This window comes from Erythrolamprus reginae (assembly GCF_031021105.1).
Source record: "Erythrolamprus reginae isolate rEryReg1 chromosome 13 unlocalized genomic scaffold, rEryReg1.hap1 SUPER_13_unloc_13, whole genome shotgun sequence".
Lineage (NCBI taxonomy): Eukaryota > Metazoa > Chordata > Lepidosauria > Squamata > Dipsadidae > Erythrolamprus > Erythrolamprus reginae.
The window spans coordinates 73,625-99,897 of NW_027248440.1; the positions used below are offsets into that span (position 1 = coordinate 73,625).

Below are 26,273 nucleotides of genomic sequence, written 5' to 3' on the forward strand. Positions count from 1 at the left end.
CATTGGTTGCCGATCAGTTTCCGGTCACAATTCAAAAGTGTTGGTTATGACCTATAAAGCCCCTTCATGGCATCGGATCAGAATATCTCCGAGACCGCCTCCTGCTGCACGAATCCCAGCGAACCGAGTTAGGTCCCGGATCCCGTTCAACTAAACAATGCCGGTTGGCGGGCCCCAGGGGAAGAGCCTTCTCTGTGGCGGCCCCCGACTCTCTAGAACCAGCTCCCCCCAGAGATTAGAACTGCCCTACCCTCCTTGCTTTCGTAAACTCCTCAAAACCCACCTTTGTCGTCAGGCATGGGGGAATTGAGACATCTCCCCCGGGCCTATACAATTTATGTATGGTATGTTTGTATGTATGTCTGCTTAATAATGGGGTTTTTAAAATATTTTAAATTGTAAATTATTAGATTTGTTATGAATTGTTTTTATTGTGTTGTGAGACGCCCCGAGTCTACGGAGAGGGGCGGCATACAAATCTAATAAATAATAATAATAATAATAATAATAATAATAATAATAATAATAATAATAATAATGTACGCTGAGAGCATCTGCACCAAAGACAAATTCCTTGTGTGTCTAATCACATTTGGCCAATAAAATTCTATTCTATTCAATAATAATAATAATAATAATAATAATAATAATAATAATAATAATAATAATGTGATTGCACACACAAGGAATTGTCTTTGGTGCAGATGCTCTCAGATTTTTAGATTTTAGATCTTTAGATTCGGACTTCTCTGGTTGCGCTAACATGGGACCTGTTAAGAAATTGGAACTTGCACGAAAGAAAACCTGATTTATTTCTCAGATGCGATTTGCAACATTGACACAAAGCAAGACAACAACAGGGATTTATGTAAAGGGCCTGTGGCGGCTGCTGCAAAGCTTTAAGTTTTCGGTTGGGGGGGAGGCAGGAGGGACAGACTGACACCCCCCACCCCTAGCGCTTTGTCTCCCGCTGGGGCAACAGCGCTCAGGAGGAAAATCTGCCGGCCACGGGCGAGGGGTGGAGAGGACTCCACCCAGACCCGGGCTGGTTCTGCTTGACCGCCTGGCTTTTGAGCGTCTTAAGAAGCCAGGACTTTGCCAATGACATCAGTTGACTAGATACCCAGGGCCTGAAAACCGTCACGGGAGCGCATCTGTTCCTCTACCTGGCGAACGTTTTGTGCTTGGTGGAAGGAACAAGACCTGTCGCCTATCAATATCCCTCTTTCCAAGGTCCAAGCAGGGCCTCAATAGGGGACTGTCAGCTCTCTCAGCCATCATTGTCTGTGGCACCTGTCCATCCCTGGCGCACATTCCCCTAGTGTCCAGATTCCTCAAGGGCGTCCTCCAACACTCCACCCGCCTGGTCATGCCCCCCCCTTCCCCACATGGGACCTTCCGAAAGTACTACCCTCCCTTAATGTATCTTCTAATCGTGAAGATGGTGCCTTGACGTTATATCCTCTCCATAAACTAAACGATTTCGCGACGCAGGGGCAGCAGCGTTCCTGCCCTTCGCCTCTTCTAACCTTCTACCAACCACTGGCCCTGCTTGTTCTCTTCCGCTGGCTTCCCGCTACACAACAGTCATACGAACATTTTCCCGCAATAGCTAAATGCATTGCTGTTGTGGTTCAGCCTGAGCCAGATCGAAGACCAGCTGCGTCTCTGCTGGCTCCATGCCCGGGGGCTCCATGCCCGGGGGAGTGTGAGAGCGGAGGGGAGAGTTCTTTGCAGCAAGACAGTGGAGACAGCAGTCAAGAAAGTGACGATGAAGCAAGGCCTGGGAGCCCTGGGGAAGGGCTATCTCAAGCAAGTAGCTTGGATTCTCTGGAGTCCCTGGATGACGAAGCACAAGCTATCAAGCCCTTCATGGCACCGGACCAGAATATCTTCGGGACCGCCTCCTGCCGCACAAATCCCAGTGACCGGTTAGGTCCCACAGAGTCGGCCTTCTCCGGGTCCCGTTGACTAAACCAGTGATTTTCAACCTTTTTTGAGCCACGGCACATTTTTTAATTTTTACAAAATCCTGGGGCACATTGAAGTGGGTGGGGGAGGCCCTCAAAAAAGTTTGGACAATTTTTTTTTCTCTCTCTTCCTCCCTTTCGCTCCATTTTTCTTTCCCTCCCTCTTTCTCTCCCTTCTTCTTTTTTCTCTCTCTCCATCCCTCTTTCTTTCTCTCTTCCTTCCTTCCTCTCTTTTTTGCTCTCTTTCTCCCTCCCTCCCTCTATGTCTTTCTCTCTCCCACCTTCCCTCCCTCTCTTTCTCTCTCTTTCTTTCTCTCTCTCTCTTTCTCTATATCTTGTTTTCTTTTTCTCTCTCTTGTTCTTTCTCTCTTTCTGTCTCTTGCTTTCTTTCTCTCTCTCTCTCTCTCTTTCTCTCTCTCTCTTTCTCTCTCTCTCTCTTCTTTCTTGCTTTCTTTCTCTCTCTCTTGTTTTCTTTCTCTCTCTGAGCTTCGCGGCACACTTGACCATGTCTCACGGCACACTAGTGTGCCGCGGCACACTGGTTGAAAAACACTGGACTAAACAATGTCGTCTGGCCGGACCCAGGGGAAGAGCCTTCTCTGTGTGGGCTCCGACCCTCTGGAACCAGCTCCCCCCTGAGATTAGGATTGCCCCCACCCTCCCTGCCTTTCGTAAACTCCTTAAAACCCACCTCTGTTGTCAGGCATGGGGGAACTAAAACATCTCCCCCTTGCCCATGTTGTTTTGCCGTTTGATTGATTGACTGTGTGCCTGTTTTTTATACAGTAGTCCCTCACCTATCGCTGGTGTTACGTTCCAAACCTGGCCGCCATTGGTGAAATCCGCGATGGGGAATTTATCGACTGATAGTACTTATTTAAATATTTATATTGTAATTGTTTGGTAGGTTTTCATTGTTTTAAGTGTTTATAAACCCTTCCCACACAGTATTTATTTTAGATACAGTATTTAAATACAGTATTTACAATTTTAGATTTATTTTTTTTTTGAAAAACCTGCCGATCGAGTTTGGCGGGCTGTTTAAATCTGCTGATCGGCTTCCTCAGAAACCCGCGATGAAGTGAAGCCGCAGTAGGTGAAGCACGGTATAGCGAGGGACGACTGTATATATTGGGATTGTTTTATGAATTTTTTAAATTTAAAATTGTAATTAGATTGGTGGGGGATTGGATTTGTTACTATGTACTGTTTTTTATTATTGTTGTGAGCCGCCCCGAGTTTGCGGAGAAGGGTGTCATATAAATCCAATAAATCTAATCTAATCATTAGTATGCGACAGAGACGTATAGATCAAAGGAGAACTCAGCTGCGTAGATATTATCAGCGTTGAATGAGGAACACCAGGGGGTTGGGTGTGGTCCTCATTAGCAGGGAAAGGTTTATAAGGCAGGCGAACCCTTTCGGCAGCGTGGAGTGTTATCAAAGGGGAGTTGGTGTTATCTGCGTTTTCTCTCAGCGTTTTTGTTCCTGGCTCGTGGCCCAGCAGCCTTGAAGACCGGCGGGAGGTTTGATGTACGTATGTCTGTACAAAAGCTAAGGGGGTTTTGTGGGTTTTTTTTTGTTTAGGCAAAGGAAAGGAAAGGGAAGCAAAGAACAAAACAAAACACACAAAAAAAACAAAAAAAAAAACAAAACAAAGTAAAACGAAGCGAAGAAGGAAAGCGAAGGAAAGCAAAACAAAACAAAACAAAACAAAACAAAACACCGCTAACCAGTGCTGATAGATCCTGGTGCAGGTATTTCTCAAAGAAAATAAAAAAAGACCAGATGATAATAATAATTTTAAAAAATTAGAGATGTTAACTATCTGGAGGCCAACACTAAAAAAGTGGCAGGTGTCAATTGTGGCGAGGGGCAGCCACACACTTTAAATGCGGTTGTTTCCTCCTCCCACTGTCAATTCTTCGCACAATGCACAAATTTTGATGACAAATATCTGCGCAAATGCTAAGGATTTTTTTGTGTTTTTTTTGTAAATTATATTTACATACATACATATTTACATACATACACACATATTTACATACATACATACTTACATATATACATATTTACATACATACATATTTACATACATACATATTTACATACATACATATTTACATACATACATATTTACATACATACATATTTACATACATACATATTTACATACATACATATGTACATATATACAAAAGAGGTTTTTTTGTTTTTTTTGTTTTTTTTTGTTTTTTGGGGTTTTTTGTTTTTTTATTAAAAAAAACTATTTACATACATATGTACATAAGATTTTTTTTCTTTTTTGGGTTTTTTTTTTTAAAAAAAAAATCCTGAAGAGTCAACAGAGGGTTTGACAACTGGTCAACAAAACAAAACCAAAAAAAACCAAACCAAACCAAACCAAACCAAACCAAACCAAACCAAACCAAACAACCAAAAACAAAGTGAAGCGAAGCGAGGGGAAGCGAAGCGAGGGGAAGCGAAGAGAGGGGAAGCGAAGAGAGGGGAAGCGAAGAGAGACTAAACAAAACCAAACACCACTAACCAGTGCTGTTACATCCTTGGTGCAGGTATTTCTCAAAGAGAAAATGAGAAAGGCCAGATGATAATAATAATTTAGTCAGGCTGAGGTCTTTGTCGCCTACACTAAAAAAACTGGCAGGTGTTCATGGTGGAGAGGGGCAGCCTCACTTTAAAACATTGTTGTTTCATCCTCCCACTGGCAATTCTTCCACACTGCACAAATTTACTTACATACAAAAACTAAGTGGATTGGGGGGCTTTTTTTGGTTTTGGTTTTTGGGGGAGTTTTTTTGGTTTTTTTGGTTTGTTTTTTTTTGTTTTTTTTTTTAAATCGTAACGTGTCAACAGAGAGTTTGACAACCGGTCAACAAAACTAAAGAAAACAAAACACCACTAACTGCCTCAAAGCACCAGAAAAAAGCCTTTTGCTGGTCAGTGGAAGATAAGGCAGAAACGGTGGACAGGGGGAAATTCAACGCAGCCGCGGGCTGTGGAATCCTTAGATCTTGAGAAAAATATGTAGTTTTTGTTTTTTCCGTTTGTGGTTTTTTGTTTTGTTTCCAAAAAAAAAGAGAGGCTAAAACTCCTCTCAGCGGAACCGAACCTATTAAAACATGAGCACCCATTTCTGCCAACGCATCCCACTTGCTCATAAAGCCGTGGGAGCTTGTTGTTAAGACGTCACCCAACGTCACGTTGGCCAACACCCAAGGTTACGCAACTAGGGGCTTCGTTGTTGTCAAACACACACACATACTTAAGATGGAAAGGCCCCGAGAAGAGAGAAAGAGGCTCACGGGAGTTGTAGTCCGGCTTTGGTTTAACGTCTCATTGAGGGGCACCTTTCCCGTTGTGGCTCCTGCCCGATCAGAATAGGAAATGAAGTGTTCTGCCTTCTCTCGTGAGCTGTGACTTACCCTCTGCACCCAATACATGTGGGAAGATGCAGCTATTGTTGCCGTTCAGAGTTTTAGAGTCCTAGATTTTGGAAGTTTTGTAATCTGCACTCTCTGCACAAATGGCATATGGAGGAGACTGAAGGATCATCTACGAGGCAGCACAGAAATTGGGAATTTTGAAATTCAGACCTATTACATGTCCTTCCTTGTACCTGTATTGCTTGTGTTTAGACTTCTGCGGGCCTGCGGTATAACCTGCCCACGAGACATTTCGGGTTTTCCTTGGTAGAAATGAGGCGGGATAGACCACAAGAACGGGCAGCTAGCTGGCCAGCAGAGCACATCAAGGTGCTCCTTGCCCTCTGGACTGAGGCCGCGGTCACTCACGACCTTAGCTCCCACGGGAGGAACCGTGCAGTCTACGATGGCATTTCTCAGCACCTGGCCGAAATGGGCATTTATCGGACCGGCGACCAATGTCGCGAGAAAATGAAAGGCTTGAAAGTGGCTTACCGCAAGGCTAAGGAAAACAACTCGGTGGGGCGGCCGCCGATCAAATGCCCCTTCTATGATGAAATTGACCAGATCATGACCCAGTATATAAATGCAGGCCTGGTTTTCCCTCTGAGGCTGGTGAAGGGTCCGGTGTGGCTGCGGACAGAGCGGAAGGCCTCTCCATCTCTGAGACCTGGGGGACCTCTGAGCGTTGGGCATCCCAGGCTTCGGGGCACTGGCTGTCCCAGACTGCGGCCTCCGAAAGCCAAGGGACCGATGAATTCAGCTACACCCAGGCAGAGGCTCATGAGGCTTTTGGTGAGATCCAAGTCATTCCAGTTCAAGTGAAGAAAGAGGAATCTGAAGATGAAATCTCACCTGAGCTGGATGTGGCCTCTCCTATGCTAATGGAGATCCAGCCTCCACCCAGGCAGCTCATCTCCATGCTTGACCAGCGTCCCCATCTTCGAACTCGGAAACAAAAAGTTCAGGGGGACGGGCAGATGAGGGGCGCCGGCCAGAGGTGCAGCCGTTCCCATCCGCCGGAGCCGCAGAGAATGCAGAAACAGGCAGCCCTCCAAGCTGAGGAGAAACAGAGCTTAGCCGAGTTCATCCAGTACGACAAGGAGATGAGACGCGAGGATCGGGAGTTCCAGGCCCAGCTCTTTGAGAAACTTTTCCAGAAGCAAACTGAGCTGATCCAGGCCCTGACTCAGCGATCCCCTGACAGCCCTGCCTCTCTTGCCTGCGCTAATCCATTGCAGGCCTCGTCCGCCAAGAACGGATCGGGAAAGGCTGCGGGGCCTAGCTCAACCCTACAGGCCTTGTTGGAACAGATAATGCAGTCCGACCTGCCAGGGAAGAGTCTAAACAGGCTGGCAGTGAAAGAAGCCCTCGGGGGAAGAGTTAAGGTGCCTCCTGAGGTGCAGTATTGGACCGCCGAAGAGATACTGAGGTGGCTCTTGTCCCAGCAGCCTCCTACAGGCCACTGTCAGGAGATGCTGCCAGGCCCAAGGCTCCCTTTCGTTGCAGGGCACCTGAGAGCCACGGGAAAGGTGATACCGCAGAGGCCCATCTCTCACTTTTGAACCCATTATGCGACTCTTACCAGAGTTCTCAGCAGCAAGGCAGGGACCAGCTCCGCAACAAGGCCTAGTATCTGTGTGCCAGCAATTGCGCCAAAGCGCTTGAAACAGACGTAGACCTGGAGACCCGCCGACAGTCTTTCAGGCAGTTCCGTTATCAGGAGGCCCACGGGCCCCAGGAAGCCTACAGGTGTCTGTGGCGGCTTTCCCAGCAGTGGTTACGGCCAGAAGCGTGTAGCAAAGAGGAAATTATGGAGCTGCTGGTGGTTGAGCAGTTCCTGAAGATACTCCCTGAGGAGATCCAGACCTTGGTACGTGAATGCCAGCCGGAAAACGGCAAGGAAGCGGTGGCCCTGGCAGAGAGATTCCAGCTCCATTTTGAGTCCAAGAGGCAACGGGACCAAGAACGTGTTACCTCAGATAACATGGTTGTAGATTCTCCTCAAGAAGACTTGAATGTGGATCAGAGACAACTTTGCATAAAAGACAATCGAGAAAATCCTAGGAAGGTTGGCTTATTAGGTACAGAAACACATCTCCAGCTGAGGAAGAGAGCCAGATCAGACCCGAAGGAGCAGATTGTGCCCAAACAGGATGGCGAACACGGTGGGGCGGCTGCCAAGCAGATGAAGCTGAACAATAGCGTAGAAGAGCAAGAAATGGCCGAAACTAGAAAGAAAGCCAAAGAAATGCCCACCTCTGTGCCGGGAAAGAAAGCTGGGAAAGCCAAGGGGCACGGAAGGTCCGTTCCCAGTTATAAAGTGGCCGGGGAAAACCAGACGGAAAAAGAAGCTAAGGTTAAAGGCAGGGGGCGAGTTTCCGAAGCCGTGAACGGGATTCTGCCGGAGCAGAAAGCATCGGCTAGTCTTGGGTCATCTCAGCTGGCTTTTGGCAAGGATGCAACTGGGTCCAGCCCCCAACCGGGCCACGATGGCCATGGGTCTCCTGACGTAGACAGACCTTCCTTTAGTGACAGCATTGAGATTTTACTGGATTCTCCCTGGAGTGGAAATAGCAGTGGTGACACAGCCCAAGACGGTGGGGCCGGTTCCAGGATGCTACCCCCCTGTGTGGGCTGTACCATGTTGAAAGCTGAGCTGGATACAGTCCGTGAAGAGCTCCAATTAACCCAAGCTTCCACCCTGTATGGGTTGAGCGGCACCTCTTTTCGGGACTTATCGGAGGCTCTTGGCACTATTGTACGAGTCCTGAACAATACAATCCCTTTGCCAGGAACAAACGCTCCCCAGAACATTGCTGAAATCCCTAGTAGGCCAGCATGGCGAGAGAGAAAGCGTCTCTGAATTTTTGCATGGGCCGAATGTAACCCCTCCTCTCCAAGTTCAAGAAATTCAGCAGCAATATTAGAAGCGCCTGATTTAAAAGGAGACTGAAAGCACCCTTTGCTCCTGATTGCCTGAGACTTACAACTATCCCTGTCCGTGTTTCCTTATCCCTTTCCCATCCTAATGGATTGCTTAGACTACAGCTGGCTCTGATCCAGATGCTCTCTCACTGCTACAATGCAAATGTTGTCGTTCCTTTACCTTTTTACTCTTACCCTTGGTTTGTTTTATGGGTTTTTTTATATATAGTGTAGTAATTTCTTTCTTCCCTTTCCTGCTTGAGTTTAAATAAAGCGACTGGGAATGATTTAATGTACCCTTTATGGGCAATAAATAGCATGTGCATTGACCCAATTAGCACAGAAGTCTACGAAGAAAAAGCTTCCTTTGAATCCACAAGAAATCAAAGCTCCTGTTTTGGAAAGAAAGCAATGGTTTTATTTATTTATTTTGAAAAATACTTTATTAGTTATTTACATTTAAAAAAGGGAATAAACAATACAACAGTACAACAACAACAACAACAAAAAAAGATGGAAAGGCCCCGGGGTGCTTTTGTGTGTGTGTGCGGGAGCGCAACCTGGCGTCAGGGGGAGGGGGATTAGAAGATGCCTTTGGTGATCTTCCAGCCCCTCTTCTTCATCCTGGGAAGCGTGAAGCTGGAGTCTTGCTTCATGGCGGTCACCCGGCCGGGGACGCGCTTCTTGAGGATGAAGTTGCAAGTGCCCTTTGGCTTCATGGCATAGAAAACGTTGGCATTGTTGGGGATGACAAACTCTAGGGGGAAGAGGGAGAAAGAAAAAAGAAATGATTCCCTACTCCACATCGCTAACCCTAGCCCCAGCAGCAATAGCATTAGCATTTATAGAAACCTAGAAGATTGACGGCCATAGTTCCCTCTAAGCTGAGCAGTGAGCAATCGCTCACTTAAAAATCATCATCAACTCAGAGTTTTCCAAACCTGCCCAGAAGCCGAGAGGGAAAGAGTGAGAGGGAAGGAGAGAGAGAGGAAGAGAGAGAAACAGAATGGGAGTAAGGAAGAGAGAAAGAAAATCAAAATCTAGTTTGAAACTAGCTCAACTATTTAAGTGGCATTTTGATATTGATAGAGTTGCCCTATTATGAGCTCACTGTTATAGACACACAGTACTGTACAGTATTTTATTTTGAAAATCTCTGAGGCAAAACAGGGTGGGTTTTTTATTTGTTTGTTTGTATGTTTGTTTATTATTTCTGTGCTGCCCAGTCCCAAAGGGACTGCCGCTCAGACACTATACTATTCCGCCCACCCCCCAAAAAATTAGAGGGAACACTGTTGACGGCAGGAAAAGACCTCCTGGTCCATCTAGTCTGCCCTGATACGATTTCCTGTATTTTATCTTAGGATGGATCTATGTTTATCTCAGGCATGTTTCAATTCAGTGACTGTGGATTTACCAACCACGTCTGCTTATTTATTTTATTATTTATTATTTATTCATCAGATTTGTATGCCGACCCTCTCCGCAGACTCGGGGCGGCTCACAGCAGCAATAATACAATGTAAACAAATCTAATATTTAAGTTTAAGTTAATTTAAAACCCCAATTTAGAAACCAATCATACATACTAACATACCACGCATAAATTTTATAAGCCTAGGGGGAGGGAAAGTCTCAATTCCCCCATGCCTGACGACAGAGGTGGGTTTTAAGGAGCTTACGAAAGGCAAGGAGGGTGGGGGCAACTCTGATATCTGGGGGGAGTTGGAAGTTTGTTCCAATGATCTACTACTCTTTCAGTCAAATAATATTTTCTCACGTTGCTTCAGACTAACCCCAACTAACTTCAGATTGTGCCCCCTTGTTCTTGTGTCCACTCTCCTATTAAGAACACTTCCCTCCTGAACCTTATTTAACCCTTGGACATATTTAAATGTTTCGATCATGTCCCCTCTTTCCCTTCTGTCCTGCAGACTAGACAGATGGAGTTCATAAATTACATGTTTAGTACGCATGTTGGGTTCATTTTTTTTAGGTTATTAGGGTTTTAATTAATGGTTTTATCATTCAGTTTTATGTTTGACTTCTTCTTTTTTATTGTTGTATTTTATACTGTTGTAAGCTGCCCTGAGTCGGATTGGGCAGCATAGAAGTTGAACTAATTAATAGGTAGGTAGGTAGGTAGATAGATAGATAGATAGATAGATAGATAGATAGATAGATAGATAGATAAGATAGATAGATAGATAGATTAGATAGATAGATAGATAGATAGATAGATTAGATAGATAGATAGATAAAATAGATTAGATAGATTAGATAGATAGATAGATAGATAGATAGATAGATAGATTAGATAGATTAGATAGATTAGATAGATAGATTAGATAGATAGATAGATAGATAGATAGATTAGATAGATAGATTAGATAGATAGATAGATAGATAGATAGATAGATAGATGGATGGATGGATGGATGGATGGATAGATAGATAGATAAGATAGATAGATAGATAGATTAGATAGATAGATAGATAGATTAGATAGATAGGTAGATAAAATAGATTAGATAGATTAGATAGATAGATAGATAGATAGATTAGATAGATTAGATAGATAGATAGATAGATAGATTAGATAGATAGATAGATAGATAGATAGATAGATTAGATAGATAGATTAGATAGATAGATAGATAGATAGATAGATAGATTAGATAGATTAGATAGATAGATAGATAGATAGATAGATTAGATAGATTAGATAGATAGATAGATAGATAGATAGATAGATAGATAGATAGATAGATAGATAGATAGATAGATAGATAGATAGTCTTTCCTGATAAGTTTTATGCTTAAGACCTTCCCACCCTTTTTGTAGCCCGTCTTTGGACCCGTTCAATTTGATCCACATCTTTTTGTAGGTAAGACCTCCAAACTGGACATACAATTAATCTACACAGTAAATAAATAGCGCTAAAATAAAATCGGAGAATCCAATACGCAACTTTCAGTACCTCTCTTCTTTGAGATGATCTGGGAAAGTTCATAATTCTCTGGCTTATCTTCGTCCAGGTTGTGTTTGTCCATAGCTTTACGAATCACCGCTGGGGCTTTTTCCTGGTTGCTCACCTGGAAGAGAGGTATTTTAAAAAGGCCCAGAGTGAAGCCAAGCCAAGTTCCCTTCATTCCACCGTTAAGGCGGTCGCTATGCTCTCTAATAGTTGCGCTGATGATGTTACCCAGTTGGGTCGCAAAATGTCTGAAAGAAATCCACCAAGCTCAGAGAGCACCAAGGACCCCTCCAGTCCTCCTCCTCCTCCCAATCTCACTCCCTCTAGCACTGATGTTGTTCCCTAGTTGGGCCATGAAACATCTGCAAGAGAACCAGTAAGCTCAGAGCTTCTGTGAATCTTAACAAAGTCCCATTCCCTTCTAACACTGATGAAGTTACCCAGTTGGGTCATGAAAGGCCACCACAGCTTAACTCCGAGCACAAACATTATCTTGAGAACAGCAAGAGGCCGTGTCTCTGTGGTTGTGCAAAAAAGACACGATTTTCACTAGGTGCGGTTCCACACCGATGCTCATTAGGTTCAAGTCTCATCTACAGACAGAGACGAGATTATTATCCCAACCTTCTCGCCTCCAGCAAAGCTTTGGGGCACCTAATGTTGTGGTGGGCTCGCAGGCCCTCTTGAGCCTGATAAACTGGGGCCACCTGGGCACGGTCTTGTTCCATTGGAACCTTTGTTTTTTGAGTTTTAATTCGGGGCTAATTGCCGACTGGCTACGGCGCACGACAGAAGACCTACCAAAATACTTTGATACATGTTTCCATTATCCGTCCCCAATTTGACTCGGATGATACAACAATCGTTGGACTGCTGCTTGGACAAAGGCAACGAGAAGGTTTTGCCGGCAATGGTCGAGACGAACGTTTGTTGTGCAACGGCTAACGTCGCCGGCTGGGAGGATTCGTGGCTTGAACTTGAGCCGAGACCCGATGTATCCACGGAGGAGGTTGAGGGAGATTCCCCGTCCTAGAGAAACGGAAAGACGACGTTGACTATCCAATCAATGAGATCTGCCTATCTTATCCTTTGTCCTCGCTGGGAGACATCTTTGGGGTGCTTACGACAACAGGGACCCCACCATGGTCCAAAGGAAGACGTTGAGAAGGTGGCCTTCTGACGTAGTTCCCCAAACACGGCCAACCCCCCTGAACTCAAGATTCGGCAAAAAATGTTTCTCTCTCTGCATTTTAACAAATCTGTCCGGAAGATGAATAGTTATCTGCTACATTTAATCACTGCTGCTTTTTATCCCCAGGGCTACGGTAGGGATTTCGCTAGCAGCGGTGGCTTTTCTGTCCCGAGGACCAGCTCATAGATTTCCACTGCTCTCCTCTCCTCTGCTTTCTGTGTATCAGGCACAGGACCCAGCTGTTCCTCTTGCTCATTCGCCATTTCCAGAACTGGGGGCTTTTGTCCGTCTGAGAGCTGATGGACAGCCCAGGCTTTGCCCCTCCCTCCCTCCCTCTCCCTACTTCTCTCTCTCCCCCCTCCCTCTCTCTCTCTTCATCTCTCTCTCCACCCTCTCCCTCTCTCCCACTCTCTCTTCATCTCTCTCTTCATCTCACTCTCTCCCTCCTCCTCTCTCCTTCTATCCCCCTCTCCCACACTCTCTTCATCTCTCTCTCCCTCTCTCTCTTCATATCTCTCCCCCTCCCTCTCTCTCTTCCTCTCTCTTCCCCCCTCTGTCTCTTTATCTCTCTCTCCCACCTCTCCATCTCTCCCTCCTTCTCTCTCCTTCTATCCCCCTCTCCCTCTCTCCCACTCTTTTCATCTCTCTCTCCACTCCCTCTCTCCCTCCTTCTCTCCTTCCATCCCCCTCTCCCCCTCTCTCTTCATCTCCCCCCCTGCCCCCCCTCTCTCTCCCTGTGCCAGCTCCATTCCCTCTCACTTTGCCCTGATGCTGACCTGACTCTCCCACCTCCTCCTCTGATTTGGCTGCGGGAGGGGCTGGTGACTGACAGGCCAAATCAGATAGTTTTTGAGATGGACTCTCCAAACGGTCTCTAAATGTTGCACCTCGGTGGCAAGTGCAGTACTGCAAGCTACTTCTACTGATCACTGGCTGCCAGCCGTTTGGCAGATCGAATCTCAGTAGGCTCAAAGTTGACTCAGCCTTCCATCCTTCCGAGGTGGGTCAAATGAGGACCCAGATTGTTGGGGGCAAGAGGCTGGTTCTCTAAACCGCTTAGAGAGGGCTGTAAGAGCACTAGGGTCTATAAATCTCAGTGCTATTGCCCTTCCTTCCTTCCTTCCTTCCTTCCTTCCTTCCTTCCTTCCTTCCCTTCCCTTCCTTCCCACTGCCAGCACTTCAATCCTCACCAGGCTCAAGGTTGACTCAGCCTTCCATCCTTCTAAGGGGGTCAAATGAGGACCCAGATGGTTGGGGGCAATTACGCTGACCCTCTGTAAAAACTGTTTAGAGAGGGCTGTAAAGCACCACAAAGCGGTATATAAGTCTACAATGCTAGGGCCAAACATCTTCTATTATCTCCTACCCCATGCGACTTCTGGCCCATCGTATCTTCTCAAAGCACCAAGAAGACCATCATCTCCGCGTTCTCATTTCCCTGGTTGCTCTAAACCACCACCACCCACGCATCAAAGCCCTCCTATGCTCACCCCCCTTGAAATGGGACCCCCTTGCCATCCCCCCAGGGAGGCAGGGTCCTGTACCTTTTTCTCCTGGACCCAATCAGGCAACTCGGACTCATCGATGGGCTTCATCTCTTCCAGGACAGAGTTGCTGGTACAGGCTAACGAGCTGCCGACAGAATTGACCCAATTGAAGCGAGAGCTGCTGCTGGCACAGGCGTCGCCATTGGGGGACGGGCGGCTGCGGGGAGAAAAGAAGTCCAGCCATAAATGACGGGCGTGGTTTTTAACTCTTGGGATTTGACTGGGTTTTTTTAAAAAATTGTTTTAGGGGGTTTTAATATTATTTGCATGTTTTATTTCTGGTTGGGAGCCACCTAGAATCCCTAGGGAGCATACGAATTGAATTTTTTTTTAAAAATAGAATAAATAAAAGTCGGGAGAAGTGGGGAGCATGTTCCTGTAATAGATTGCAGGGAGGGAAGGAAGGAAGGAAGGAGATGGGAAGGAGAAGGAAGGAGATGAGAATTAGAAGGAAGGAAGGAAGGAAGGGGATGGGAAGGAAGGAGATGGGAATGAGAAGGAAGGAGATGGGAATTAGAAGGAAGGAGATGGGAATGAGAAGGAAGGAGATGGGAATTAGAAGGAAGGAAGGAAGGAGATGGGAATGAGAAGGAAGGAGATGAGAATTGGAAGGAAGGAAGGAAGGAAGGAAGGAAGGAAGGAAGGAAGGAAGGAAGGAAGAAGCCTCCTTTCAACAGGTCCCGTGTTTCCAGCAGTACCAGGTGGGGCAGCTGCCCTCCTGTGTTGAAGACCCTCCTTCCTTCCCACTTACTCGCTGATTGGCTTAACGCTGCCCGTGGTCTTAAAGGCTTTCACAGTGTTGTTGGCCGTTTCCGACAAGGGTTCGATACCGCACGAAAAGCTGTAGCTGAAAACCAAAAAGCAAGAGAGGACAGTGAGCACCGGGGCCACTTCCAGGAGACTTGGTCTAGTGCGGAAGGCATCAGGCTAGAAAGCTGAAGATGGGGAGTTCAAGTCCTGCCTTAGGCATGAAAGAAAACTAATCACCAGGAGGTGTTGAGTTCTGCCTTAGGCAGGAAAGCCAACCGGGCGAGTTTGGACCAATCACCAGGAGACGGGGAGTTCTAGCCCTGCCTTATGAACGCAAGCCAGCTCTCTTGATTTTGGGTCAATCCCTCTCCTTCAGTTCAACCCAACTCAACGTGTTGTTGTGGGACAAATAAGAGGCGGAAGGTGTGTTGGGTCTGTTCACAGCCTTAATTTGCAAAAATAATCAGGCAGGATACAAAGAAAAATATTTCTTGGCTTGACAAGAAGTCCTAAATTTATTTTCTTTCTTCTTTCTTTCTTTCTTTCTTTCTTTCTTTCTTTCTTTCTTTCTTTCTTTCTTTCCTTTCTTTCTTTCCTTCTTTCTTTCTTTCCTTTCTTTCCTTCCCTCTTTCTTTCCTTCTTTCTTCTTTCTTTCCTTCTTTCCTTTTTTCTTTCTTCTTTCTTTTCTTTCTTTCCTTCTTTCTTTCTTTCCTTCCTTCTTTCTTTCCTTCTTTCTTTCTTTCCTTCTTTCTTTCTTTCCTTCCTTCCTTCTTTCTTTAATTCTTTTCTTTCTTTCATTCTTTCTTTCCTTTCTTCTTTCTTTCCTTCTTTCTTTCTTTCCTTCCTTCTTTCTTTCCTTCTTTCTTTCCTTCCTTCTTTCCTTTCTTTTTTCTTTCTTTCTTTTGTGACTTGTTTATTGCCCATGTCCAAAATGGACTCTGAGTGGCTGACAGCAATACTAGCAATAAAAATACTAGCAATAAAAACAAAAAAGCCTTAACTCACACACACATCTATCCATTCATATATATAAAACAATTTTAAAAATAATACAACCGCTATTTGCAGCCCGGGAGAAGAACGGAGCCCTCTTCTTACCTCTCGGCTTCACTTAGCTGTTCCAATTCCTGAAACCAAGTCTTGAAATGATTGTTCTCAATGAAGTTGTAATTATTACAAGCCGACTGGAGCAACTTGATCTGGGCAATGACTTCAAACTCCTGCAGGAAGCAACCAAGATGTTTGGGCGTGTTTGCGTTTAAAGGGGGAGAAAATAGCGGTGGGTTTCAAATTTTTTAACTGCCGATGCTGTGGGCCTAGCAGGGAACGGATGCTACAAACTCCCCATTTCCTCCCAACCAGCTGGGAATCGGGAGGCAGAGAATAGATGAGGGCAGGGCCGACCAAAAGTGGTATTTACGTTGTCCGAGCTACTCAAAATTTCCACTACCGGTTCTCCAAACTACTGAAAATTTCCGCCCGCCAATCAAAGCCAGCATCACTTTGGCGAAGAGGTCATTCCAAATTTCTGACTTTGAACTGCTGCCTTCCTCTTTCTCGAGATAACCGCACAAATCCCAGTGGCCGATAAGGTCCCACAGAGTTAGCCTTCTCCGGGTCCCGTCGACTAAACAATGTCGTTTGGCGGGCCCCAGGGGAAGAGCCTTCTCTGTGGCGGCCCCGGTCCTCTGGAACCAACTCCCCCCCCCGGAGATTAGAGCTGCCCCCACCCTCCCTGTCTTTTGTAAACTACTCAAGACTCATTTATACCGCCAGGCATGGGGGAGTTGAGATAGCTCTTCCCCCTAGGCCATTACAAGTTATGCATGGTAAGTTTGTGTGTATATTTGGTTTTATAATAGGGGTTTTTAGTTGTTTTTTATTATTGGATTGTACATGTTGTGTTTATTATTGCTGTTAGCCGCCCCGAGTCTGCGGAGAGGGGTGGCATACAAATCCAATAAATTATTATTAAATTATTAATTATAATACAGGGGGTTCTTTGGCTAATGACAATTCATTTAGTGGCCCAGATGACAAGCAATATCAATGGGGCAGACAGGTTTACTTTACAACGTTGTTACTATCTGGGATTCGCTTAACGCCCGTGGCAAGAAAGATTGTACAAAGGGGTTTTTAAAAAAGCACTCAAGTGTCTCGTTTAGCAGCAGGAATTTTGAGTGCTCGATTGTGGTCGTAAATCCGGGAATAATTGCAAATGACTGACCTTTCTTCTTTTCTCAAAGTTGATTAGATTTCCCTAAAAAAGAAAGAAAGAACCCAGATCCTTAACATTCCATGTTCTGAATAATAATAATAATAATAATAATAATAATAATAATAATAATAATAATAATAGTTTATTACATTTGGATGCAAAGCAGACTCAGCAAAGATAGCAAGGATCGCGATGTATTTATTTGCAACCAGAGGCTAGACTTTTTTTTTTAAGGCGTTCAAGTCAAGTAAAATATGTTTCAACGATGAGGAATCTGACAGGCAACCAGAACGATCTTAATTCATTTAATTTAATTTAATTATAGAAACATAGAAACATAGAAACATAGAAGTCTGACGGCAGAAAAAGACCTCCTGGTCCATCTAGTCTGCCCTTATACTATTTTCTGTATTTTATCTTAGGATGGATATATGTTTATCCCAGGCATGTTTAAATTCAGTTACTGTGGATTTATCTACCACGTCTGCTGGAAGTTTGTTCCAAGGATCTACTACTCTTTCAGTAAAATAATATTTGGTTTATAAGCCGCCCAAGGCTAGGAGGAGAACCTACCTCCAATTTATCCTTCATGAAGGTGTCCAGCATCACCAGGTCAGTCAAGAAGGTGCCCAGGTAAGGAATGCTGCCTTGCATTACACCCTGGAATGGAAAAAGGAAAAATTAGGAAGAGGAATGGAGGCAGGAGAAACAGCAAAAAAAGGGACATCCTCGGTCAGTCCAAACCACGGCTGTCCCAACGGTGCTTTCGCAAAAGGCAGCTGCATTTTTGTTCCGCCTTGAAAGACGTTTCCCTTCTCCCCCGAGATGCTTCCCCAGTTCCAGACAGAAGTTTCATTTGCTTGGAGTTATATTGTGTTGTTTACGTGTCCCCTTTACTCTTTGGAGCAGTGTATTTTACTCTTTTGTTATTGCCTACGACTGCACGCCCTCCAGAGTCCACTAGGAATTGGGCGGCTTAGAAGTGAAATAAATAAAATAAATTAAAATAAATTAAATGAGATTCCTGCGCTTGGCCTTCCAGAGAGGACCGATCCCATCCTGCTTTCATTTCATTTTACTTTATTTTATCTACTTTATTTTGTTTTATAAAATTTATATGCCGCCCAACCGGGAACTTTGTGGCGTCCTCACCATTTCTTCTTGATGCTGCAGGCGCTTCAGATCAGTTTTGGAGTGGATCTCCAGGGTGGCAAATTTGGAGGTCCCTTCCTGAAAGTGGGGTTTGAAAGAGAAGTCAAGGTGAATGGAACCAGCTCTGGACCAGAAATCGGAGGTAAAACCCATTAATACCTCCGGGACCGCCTTCTGCCGCACGAGCCGCAGCGACAGATTAGGTCCCACAGAGTTGGCCTTCTCCGGGTTCCGTCGACAAAACAATGTCGTCTGGCGGGACCCAGGGGAAGAGCCTTCTCTGTGGCGGCCCCGACCCTCTGAGGGTCTGGCCAAGCCGTTCTTTTCCCTACTTTCCGGAGAAAACACCAATTCTAACCGAGGGACCTTTACCTTAATAAGCAGCTCCCTGCTCAATGAATAATTGTTATCGTCCGAAAAAATTTCAGATAATTCGCGGAAGACGCGGCGGCTTTCCCTGCGAAAGGAAGGAAGAGTTAATATTACAATTAATTATATTAACAATTAATATTAACGGTTGAGGTTTTGGTCAGGTTGGGTGCATACGTTGATGTTATATGGAATTTGGCGTGTTTCATTTGTCTATGCAGTAGCGCCTCTACTTACGAACTTAATTCATTCTGTGACCAAGTTCTTAAGTAGAAACGTTTGTAAGAAGAAGCAATTTTTCGCCAAAGGAATCAATGTCAAGGCAAACAATGCGTGCAATTGGGGAAACCACAGGGAGGGTGGATGCCCAGTTTCCTCCCAGGAGATTCCTAGAGAGGCCCCACGGAGGCTTCTCCCTGACTTTTCCGGCCCTGTTTCCTCCCAGGAGATTCCTAGAGAGGCCCCACGGAGGCTTCTCCCTGACTTTTCCGGCCCAGTTTCCTCCCATGAGATTCCTAGAGAGGCCCCACAGAGGCTTCTCCCTGACTTTTCCAGCCCTGTTTCCTCCCAGGAGATTCCTAGGGAGGCCCCACAGAGGCTTCTCCCTGACTTTTCCGGCCCTGTTTCCTCCCAGGAGATTCCTAGAGAGGCCCCACGGAGGCTTCTCCCCGACTTTTCCAGCCCTGTTTCCTCCCAGGAGATTCCTAGGGAGGCCCCACAGAGGCTTCTCCCTGACTTTTCCGGCCCTGTTTCCTCCCTGGAGATTCCTAGAGAGGCCCCACGGAGGCTTCTCCCCGACTTTTCCAGCCCTGTTTCCTCCCAAGAGATTCCTAGGGGAGGCCCCACAGAGGCTTCGGAAAGGGGCGGCATACAAATCTAATAAATAAATGAAATAAATAAGTAAGTAAGTAAATAAATAAGTAAATCGTAAATAAGTAAATAAATTTGGGAAGCGTTGGCATGAAACCGGTAAGGGGATAACAGGCGCTCATCTGCAGGGCCTTGTCCTCTTCTCTGGACTCACCGCGATACTTCATCCCAGGTTTTCTTCAGCCTATGAATGGCGTAGCTCTGGAGGCCGGAAACGATGGCATGGAGGGAAGAGAGGTTCTTCAGGATTCGGCATAACTGCAGAGGGGAGGGGGGGTGGTTTGGAAAAAATGACAGGTGTCAATCAGCTGCTCGGATCGCTGTCTTATGTCTACGGCGGTGCTTCTCCAATAGTGATGCGGGTCTCTCTGGCGTGGCGCGATGCCAGAGGGGAGCGTGACCCCGAGGGAAGATGGTGGTGGTGGTGGGTTTTTCCCGCAGGGAGTAGAGGTTTTTTTCTGCACCGATCTACGGTGCCCAGCGCAGAGCAGGAGACTCGAAGTGGGGAAAAGAGAGAGGAAAGCCGGTTGGATCCTCTAACGTACCCGGGCGATTTCTATCCAGCGCTCCAGCACTTTGGCTCTCTGCTGGGGCTTCAGCATCTTGTCCTTCAGGCAGGTGACGATGACGCAATTGGTGACGGTGTTGAACTGGGCGATGGTGGCCCGGATGGTGGGGGCCAAATGCTCCTTCCCTTCCTTGTCCCGCTTGGACCAGATGGAGCCCAGGCAGTGATAAGGCACCACTTTCATAAAGAGATCCTGCGTCAGGGGGGAGGGGGGGAAGGTTAGGGATCACTTCAAAGGAAGGAGGCACGGATGCGAGGACCGCCGGGACTTATATATAAATATTCAAATCCAGGTTCAAATCCCAGGAAAAGAGTGTGGCTACCCGATGAAGGCAATCTCACACTACTGACTAGAGCCTACAAAACTTTTGCCAGACCCATCCTTGAATACAGCTCATCTGTCTGGAACCCATACCATATCTCGGACATCAACACTCTCGAAAACGTCCAAAGATATTTCACCAGAAGAGCCCTTCACTCCTCCACTCGAAACAGAATACCCTACGAAAAGAGACTAACTATCCTGGGTCTTGAGAGCTTAGAACTGTGGCGCCTAAAACACGATTTGAGTATTGCCCACAAGATCATATTTTTAATTTTTTTTAAAAAAATGAATATCTCTGGTTTCAGTTGCAGCTGGACTTACAGCATCCATCCGGGTCAACTGCATAGCAATCATATATACAGAAAAAGACTGGAATTCGAACTTGACGTCGGTCAAGCAAATCTCGTCCTCCACTCCCTGTAGGCATCTGGGAATTGGCCAATCTGCAGCAAAAAAAAAAAAAAAGGGCATCAAGCAACAGACGAACAGTTAAGTTTTTTAACTTAACTTAAAATTGTAATTGGATTGATGGGCATTGGATTTGTTACTATGCATTGTTTTTACTATTGTTGTGAGCCGCCCCGAGTTAGCGGAGAGGGGCGGCATATAAATCCAATAAAACTAATGTAATCTAATCTATGTTGTGAGCCACCCCGAGTCTTCGGAGAGGGACGGCATACAAATCTAATAAACTATAAACTATAACTATAAAAGATTTGGCAGTAAACAAATAGACTATTTATTTATTTATTTATTTATTACTTAGATTTGTATGCCGCCCCTCTCCGAAGACTCGGGGTGGCTCACAACAAGTGAAAACAAATCATAAATAATCTAACAAATTTAAAATTCAAAGATTTAAAAGACCCCATATACTAACAGACATACACACAAGCATCCCATATATAAATTAAACATGCCCAGGGGGAGATGTTTAATTCCCCCATGCCTGACGGCAAAGGTGGGTTTTAAGGAGTTTACGGAAGGCAGGGAGAGTAGGGGCAGTTCTAATCTCCGGGGGGAGTTGGTTCCAGAGGGCCGGTGCCGCCACAGAGAAGGCTCTTCCCCTGGGGCCCGCCAACCGACATTGTTTAGTTGACGCGACCCAAAGAAGACCCACTCTGTGGGACCTAATCGGTCGCTGGGATTTGTGCGACAGAAGGCGGTTTTGGAGATATTCTGGTCCAATGCCATGAAGGGCTTTAAAGGTCATAACCAACACTTTGAATTGTGACTGGAAACTGATCGGCAACCAATGCAGACTGCGGAGTGATGGTGAAACATGGGCATACCTAGGTAGGCCCATGACTGCTCTCGCAGCTGCATTCTGCACGATCTGAAGTTTCCGAACACTTTTCAAAGGTAGCCCCATGTAGAGAGCATTACAGTAGTCGAACCTCGAGGTGATGAGGGCATGAGTGACTGTGAGCAATGAGTCCCGGTCCAGATAGGGCCGCAACTGGTGCACCAGGCGAACCTGGGCAAACGCCCCCCTCGCCACAGCTGATAGATGTTTTTCTAATGTGAGCTGTGGATCGAGGAGGACGCCCAAGCTGCGGACCCTCTCTGAGGGGGTCAGTAATTCCCCCCCCCAGGGTAATGGACGGACAGATGGAATTGTCCTTGGGAGGCAAAACCCACAGCCACTCCGTCTTATCCGGGTTGAGCTTGAGTCTATATCAAGTGGGAGGTGAGAAAAGTTTGAAATTGGCTTGTTCTCTCAATTTGACTTTTTTATATTATTATTCTGGTCTACTGGGCCCAGCAGGGGGCAGGGGAAGCTGTTTTCGCCCTCCCCGGGCATTGAGTGATGAGTCTGGGCACTGGGGCACGCACCCACGCTCTTTCGGCACCCGAGGGAAGAAAGGTTCACCGTCCCTGCCGTAGGAGAACCAACTCCAGATTTGGGGAAGTCGTTGCTCAGCCGCTCACCATCATTTACGGTCTGGGTGGCCTTTTTCTCCCAGAACTTGCAGTAGAGGATTCGCGCCCGAGTCTCCAAATCCGAGCCAGGGATGAAGCGACCGATGTAGCTGATCATCTGCTTAAGGCAGGTGTAATCCGGTGGGCTTTGAAAGTCTTCGGGGTACAGGTCAATCCAGGCTCCCAGGATGGACGACATAGTTCTGGGGGATTAAGAGGGAGAAGGAGGCGGAGAACTTTGGACAGCTTTATTTATGGAAGAGAGGATAATTGGGTTGCTCGGGGGGGGTCGAAATAGGGGGCCCTTGGGGTTCCCTGAACTTGATGGTTTTCTTGCAGGTGTTTCATGGCCCAACTCGGTAACATCGTCAGCGCTAGGAGGATATGCGGAGAGGAGGAGGAGGAGAAAGTGGAAAAAAGAAGGAGAAAGGGGAGAAGAAGGAGCAGGAGGAGGAGGAAGGAGAAAAAGGAGGAGAAGAAGAAGAAGAAGAAAGGAAGGAGAAGAAAGGAAGAAGAAAGAAGGAGAAGAAGAAAAGAAGGAGAAGAAAGGAAGAAGAAGAAAGGAAGGAGAAGAAGAAAAGAAGGACAAAGAGGAGGAGGAAGAGGAAAAAAGAAGGAGGAAGGGGAGAAGAAGGAGCAGGAGGAGGAGGAAGGAGAAAAAGGAGAAGGAGAAGGAGAAGAAGAAGAAGAAGAAGAAGAAGAAAGGAAGGAGAAGAAAGGAAGAAGAAGAAAGGAAGGAGAAGAAGAAAAGAAGGACAAGGAGGAGGAGGAAGAGGAAAAAAGAAGGAGGAAGGGGAGAAGGAGCAGGAGGAGGAGGAAGGAGAAAAAGGAGGAGGAGGAGAAGGAGAAGAAGAAGAAGAAGAAGAAGAAGAAGAAGAAGAAGAAGAAGAGAAGGACAAGGAGGAGGAGGAAGAGGAAAAAAGGAGGAGGAGGAAGAAAAGAAGAAGAAGGAGGAGGAGGAAGAGGAGGAGCAGAAGAAGAGGGAGAAGGAGAAGAAGCAAAGTCAATAAGGAAGCCAGATCCACTTAACAACTACAGTGGGAAAAGTGAGAACATGGGGCAAAACTCCCTATAAAAAATGTCCCATTGGGGGCTCAATTGGAAGGGCAAATGGAAGGACACCTGTGTAGTTTGAAAGCTATGATTTCCCCTGGGTTGGGAGGAGCGTGGTGGTGCAGTTTCCCCCCTCCCTTCCCTGGGGAAAACACCTTGATGTCTAGAAACTTGAAAAGTGAGACAATACGAACTGGCGCTTACTTTTTCAACTTCGCACGCTCTTCCATATTTCCATTGTGTTGGTTGCCGATCTTCTCATACCTAAATAGAAAAAAAGGTTAAAAGGATGTTTATGCAAAACTTACTTTGTCTGTCTGTCTTCAACAGCTGTTTGTCCGGGTTTTTCCCCATGTAAGATCCAGAGTGTTTTTGCGACGTTTCGATGAGATGACACCCGTCATCTTCAGGCTGATGTTTTGGGCTTTGTGCTGCTGCGAATACAGTCACTTTATTTGCAGCAGCATGGAGCCCAAAATATCAGCCTGAAGATGACGGGTGTCATCTCAGCGAAACATCCCAAAAACACTCTCGATATTACACGGGGGGAAAACCAAACACACCAAAACCCACGTCTGTCTGTCTGTCTGTCTGTCTGTCTGTCTGTCTGTCTGTCTGTCTGTCTGTCTGTCTGTCTGTCTGTCTAGCTATCTAGCCATCATCTCTCTATCTCTCTGTGTGTCTTATGTATTTATATATTTATATTGATTTATTTATAAACAAATATATATTTATATATATTTACACACACACCCCTGGGTGATAAACTTGGATTGAGAGATGGGGACCGAGCCAAATCGAGAAAGGATTAAGATCCCACACTACAAGTAAGCAAACATTTGGGGCTGGGGTTGGGGGGCTGGAGCTAACACAGTAACCTGTCAGACCAGTTTGAGGATAAACTGCTTTGGAGGAAAAGAGGAAGCCGTTTTATTCCATGGAACAAATCATAACATACTTCTGAAGTGTAGGTACGTTTCATGAAAGGGTAGATGGGCAGATTGGTAAAGGTGGCGGGAGAGGAGAAGGAGGAGGGAAAGAAAGAGAGAGAGAGAAAGAAAGAAAAGAGGGAGGGAGAGAGGGAAGGGGAGGAAGGCAGGAAGGAAGGAAATAAGAAAGAGGGAAGAAAGGAAGGAAAAGAAAAGAAGGAAGAGAAAGAAAGAAATGAAAGAAGGAAGAGAAAGAAGGAAGGAAAAGAAAGGAAGGAAGAGAGAGAAAGAAAGAACAAAAGAACAAAAGAAAGAAAGAATGCTTCAAGGGTCTCTCTCTTTCTTCCTTTCCTCCCTTCCCTTTTTATCGTTCACCTTTGGAATCCATCCTTCATTGCAAGAAGGAAGGAAGGAAGGAAGGAAGGAAGGAAACAGATGAGAATAAAAGGAAGGAAAGAAGGCCTGAGGATGGGATGGACCGACTGCTTTGCCTGCTTTCTACCTGTTTCCCAAACTCAAACCCTTCCAAGATCCGACAGCCCACTGCCCCCACCAGGGGCCGAAGGTCAAGGCAGCCCCCAAAAGAACACCAACCCTTTCGGGTAGCTCCCCTGCAGCCCACAAGAGAGGCTACGGCTCAGGTCTGGAAAGGAGGAGGGAGGAAAAAGGATTACCAGCTAAACAGGAGATCCAAGACCTGCTCGGTGGTGGCAAAGGACCTGTAGGTACATAGGAATATGGAGAGGTAGCTCGAATCTTTGGCCTTGAACCCCAAGAGGAGGTATTCCACCAACTTCTCCAGGGTGCCAGCTTTGACCGTCCGGATTTGGCATGTCTCGTAGATGTTTATGGCTGACTCATTCTCGCCCTGCGGAGATTGGAGAAAATCATGAGGCGGGGAGTTCCAAAGGCTGCCTTAACCAAGGACACTACGGGGTCCGATTGCACAAAGGACTTGCCCCCCTTTTCGGTTTAGGGTCCCACACGGCACGGGGGGAAGCAAACCAACAGCGAGGTGAGTGAGAACCCACACTTGTTAGGGTTGTGTTTTGTGTCGGGGAGGGTGTGTGTGTGTGTGTGTTTCTATCTGCAGGGATCCACTCAAAATTCTCAACTAGTCCAGACACAACCGTCTGAGCAGGAGTGGGACAGCTTTGACAAGTCCACATGATACCTCTTCTATATGAGCTAGGTGTGATTCAAGATGAGCTAGGTGTGATTCTTCAATATGCGGATGATACCCAGCTTTACATCTCCACCCCATGCCCAGTCAACGAAATGGTGGAAGTGATGTGCCGGTGCCTGGAGGCTGTTGGGGCCTGGATGGGTGTCAACAGACTCAAGCTCAACCCGGATAAGACGGAGTGGCTGTGGGTTCTGCCTCCCAAGGACAATCCCATCTGTCCGTCCATTACCCTGGGGGGGGAATTATTGACCCTCTCAGAGAGGGTGAACAACTTGGGCGTCCTTCTTGATCCACAGCTCACATTAGAACAACATCTCTCAGCTCTGGCGAGGGGGGCGTTTGCCCAGGTTCGCCTGGTGCACCAGTTGCGGCCCTATCTGGACCGGGACTCATTGATCACAGTCACTCATGCCCTCATCACCTCGAGGTTCGACTACTGCAACGCTCTCTACATGGGGCTACCTTTGAAAAGTGTTTGGAAACTTCAGATCGTGCAGAATGCAGCTGCGAGAGCAGTCATGGGCTTAGCTAGGTATGCCCATGTTTCACCATCACTCCGCAGTCTGCATTGGCTGCCGATCAGTTTCCGGTCACAATTCAAAGTGTTGGTTATGACCTTTAAAGCCCTTCATGGCATTGGACCAGAATATCTCCGAGACCGCCTTCTGCCGCACAAATCCCAGCGACCGATTAGGTCCCACAGAGTGGGCCTTCTCCGGGTCCCGTCAACTAAACAATGTCGGTTGGCGGGCCCCAGGGGAAGAGCCTTCTCTATGGTGGCACCAGCCCTCTGGAACCAACTCCCCCCGGAGATTAGAACTGCCCCTACTCTCCCTGCCTTCCGTAAACTCCTTAAAACCCACCTTTGCCAT

At 46.3% G+C, this 26,273-nt stretch overlaps 1 protein-coding gene across 1 annotated transcript; it reads right to left on the reverse strand.

Moving 5' to 3' along the window:
* Positions 1-8,902: 8,902 nt before the first annotated feature.
* On the reverse strand, positions 8,903-24,970 carry LOC139155146 (ral guanine nucleotide dissociation stimulator-like). The gene is made up of 17 exons (XM_070730228.1): positions 24,890-24,970; positions 23,491-23,550; positions 22,249-22,436; positions 21,708-21,751; positions 20,632-20,718; positions 19,963-20,178; positions 19,572-19,675; positions 18,551-18,635; positions 18,179-18,256; positions 17,600-17,686; positions 17,036-17,068; positions 15,907-16,028; positions 14,810-14,905; positions 14,056-14,215; positions 12,121-12,348; positions 11,323-11,437; positions 8,903-9,098 (listed from the first exon to the last, which is right to left on the reverse strand). Exons 2-17 carry the CDS (start codon positions 23,514-23,516, stop codon positions 8,923-8,925), a joined length of 1,845 nt encoding a protein of 614 aa, XP_070586329.1. The 5' UTR covers positions 23,517-23,550; positions 24,890-24,970; the 3' UTR covers positions 8,903-8,922.
* Positions 24,971-26,273: the final 1,303 nt, after the last annotated feature.

Excerpts from the sequence above, each read along its gene's own strand:
- LOC139155146 (XM_070730228.1), bottom strand. The coding sequence starts at position 23,516 with ATGGAAGAGCGTGCGAAGTTGAAAAA. Across the intron at positions 17,687-18,178 it reads TGCAGCATCAAGAAGAAATG|GGTGTAATGCAAGGCAGCAT; the intron begins GTGAGGACGCCA and ends TTTCCATTCCAG. Across the intron at positions 14,216-14,809 it reads AGCGTTAAGCCAATCAGCGA|CCGCCCGTCCCCCAATGGCG; the intron begins GTAAGTGGGAAG and ends TTCTCCCCGCAG.